The sequence below is a fragment of the Salvia miltiorrhiza genome, chromosome 5 (genome assembly GCF_028751815.1).
Source record: "Salvia miltiorrhiza cultivar Shanhuang (shh) chromosome 5, IMPLAD_Smil_shh, whole genome shotgun sequence".
NCBI lineage: Eukaryota > Viridiplantae > Streptophyta > Magnoliopsida > Lamiales > Lamiaceae > Salvia > Salvia miltiorrhiza.
In genome coordinates, this window is record NC_080391.1 from 39817609 (window position 1) to 39819258 (window position 1650).

General features: G+C 39.6%; 1 protein-coding gene across 1 annotated transcript; it reads right to left on the reverse strand.

Moving 5' to 3' along the window:
- Window positions 1-582: 582 nt before the first annotated feature.
- Window positions 583-1065, reverse strand: LOC131025916 (uncharacterized). Its single transcript, XM_057955694.1, has one exon. The coding sequence runs from the start codon at window positions 1063-1065 to the stop codon at window positions 583-585; it is 483 nt and encodes a 160-aa protein (XP_057811677.1).
- Window positions 1066-1650: the final 585 nt, after the last annotated feature.

The following is a 1650-nucleotide window of genomic DNA, read 5'->3' on the forward strand; positions in this document are numbered from 1 at the left end:
AAGCAAACAACATAAATGGATGTAACTGCATGCACATGAATCTAGTGACCACATGCCCGCTCTTCCTAGTTCACTCTCCATGAAGAATATAAGGCGAAATAACTTTGTGAAAAACCAACACATGGCTCACACTCTAACCAAGTCTCCCACCAAGACAAGACCTCTGCCACAAACTTCCACATTCCCTCCTAAGATAAAGGAATTCGTGCAGATATGCCATACCTATCCCTCGGCACATCCTGAGAAGATGTCGGTGCAGTCTTATCCAGTAGCGATAGGGACAAGAGGTACAGTTGGATCACTCATCACGCGGGAGATAGAGTTCTTTAGCCGCCTTCAGTTAGGCGCTCGTAGCGGCTCCAACAAGCCCCTACGCCAGCTTGCTCCGTCTGGTGATCAGTTGTCAAGATCCAAGTGTGAATTAGCTACCAGTGTTCCTGAGAAAAAGAAGAGAGCTAGCAACAGGCTCATACCGAGCATGTGTTCTATGGTAGAAGTAGCAGAAAGCAAACAGCCTAAAACAACTCCAGGGTTTGCTTACAGGAGTCTCAAAGCTGATGTTAAGAGGTCACAGTCACAAACTTAGCTGAAGCTTTCAGATAGTTTAGAGAACCCAAGCTTCTTTAGACGATTTGTTATCGGGTTTGTCCATGCTTTTTCTGGATTTCCACATTTTATGTCAACAATTTCAACTAGACCAGGACTCCTTCTACTAGGTTTTTGTCTTATAGGAGTTCCATCTAACGACATATTATCAGCTGCGAGCATTGGAATATGATGACTTCTTCCAGTGCGATGCTTTGTCTTCCTTGCAGGTTCAGGGCATTTACCACTTTTGGTATTGACTGCAGCACTGCAGCTTGCTTCGTTAATTGATGTTCGAGAATTCAGTTTTCTAGGAGCAACGTCACTGGCTGAAACAGCGACAGAAGTACACAGGGAAGGTGCCTTAGATGCTGCCTTTGCTGATTCTATTTCTCTAGACATCAGAGCACTAATTTTCCCAGTTGTACCTACTTTGACAGATCCACCTCCACCTCTTATGGCTTCTAACGTCTGAACCATAGTGATCCTGCTAGTATAAAGACTCAGTAGGAAATTTTTTCCAAATGAACTTTCTTTGACTTTATATGTTCAAAGTTTTATCAGATCCATCTGTTCAATATCCTGAAAGAAGGAACATCATAAGCACATAAGTCAAAAAATCATGTAGCAAATCCAGAAACATGATGTTCATCATAACAATGTTAAGAAAACCAATGCAAAAAAGGCAAATGCTCAATGCTCTTTATTGTAGTGATTAATATAGAATATCAACTTGACTCGTAAATGAGGATAAATTATTTTCAATTTTATCTTTTATTATCCAAATATAACAATCCTTGATATGTTAGAATAGGAAGCACTGTCTTCATTTACTTCTTATGGTGATGGGATGTTAAATATGGTGTAATTGTTTCAATCATATACTGCCATCTATTCAAATCATCTTAATGCTAGTTATATATAGAGAAATATACTACACATGAAACCAAAGCTTATACAATCTCTTATACCTTGATCATCAAACACGAGACTTGTAAAACTCAAAACCACACAAAACTGACAAACCATCAACCTATTCGGTGAAATAGGATTCATTGCTCTCAT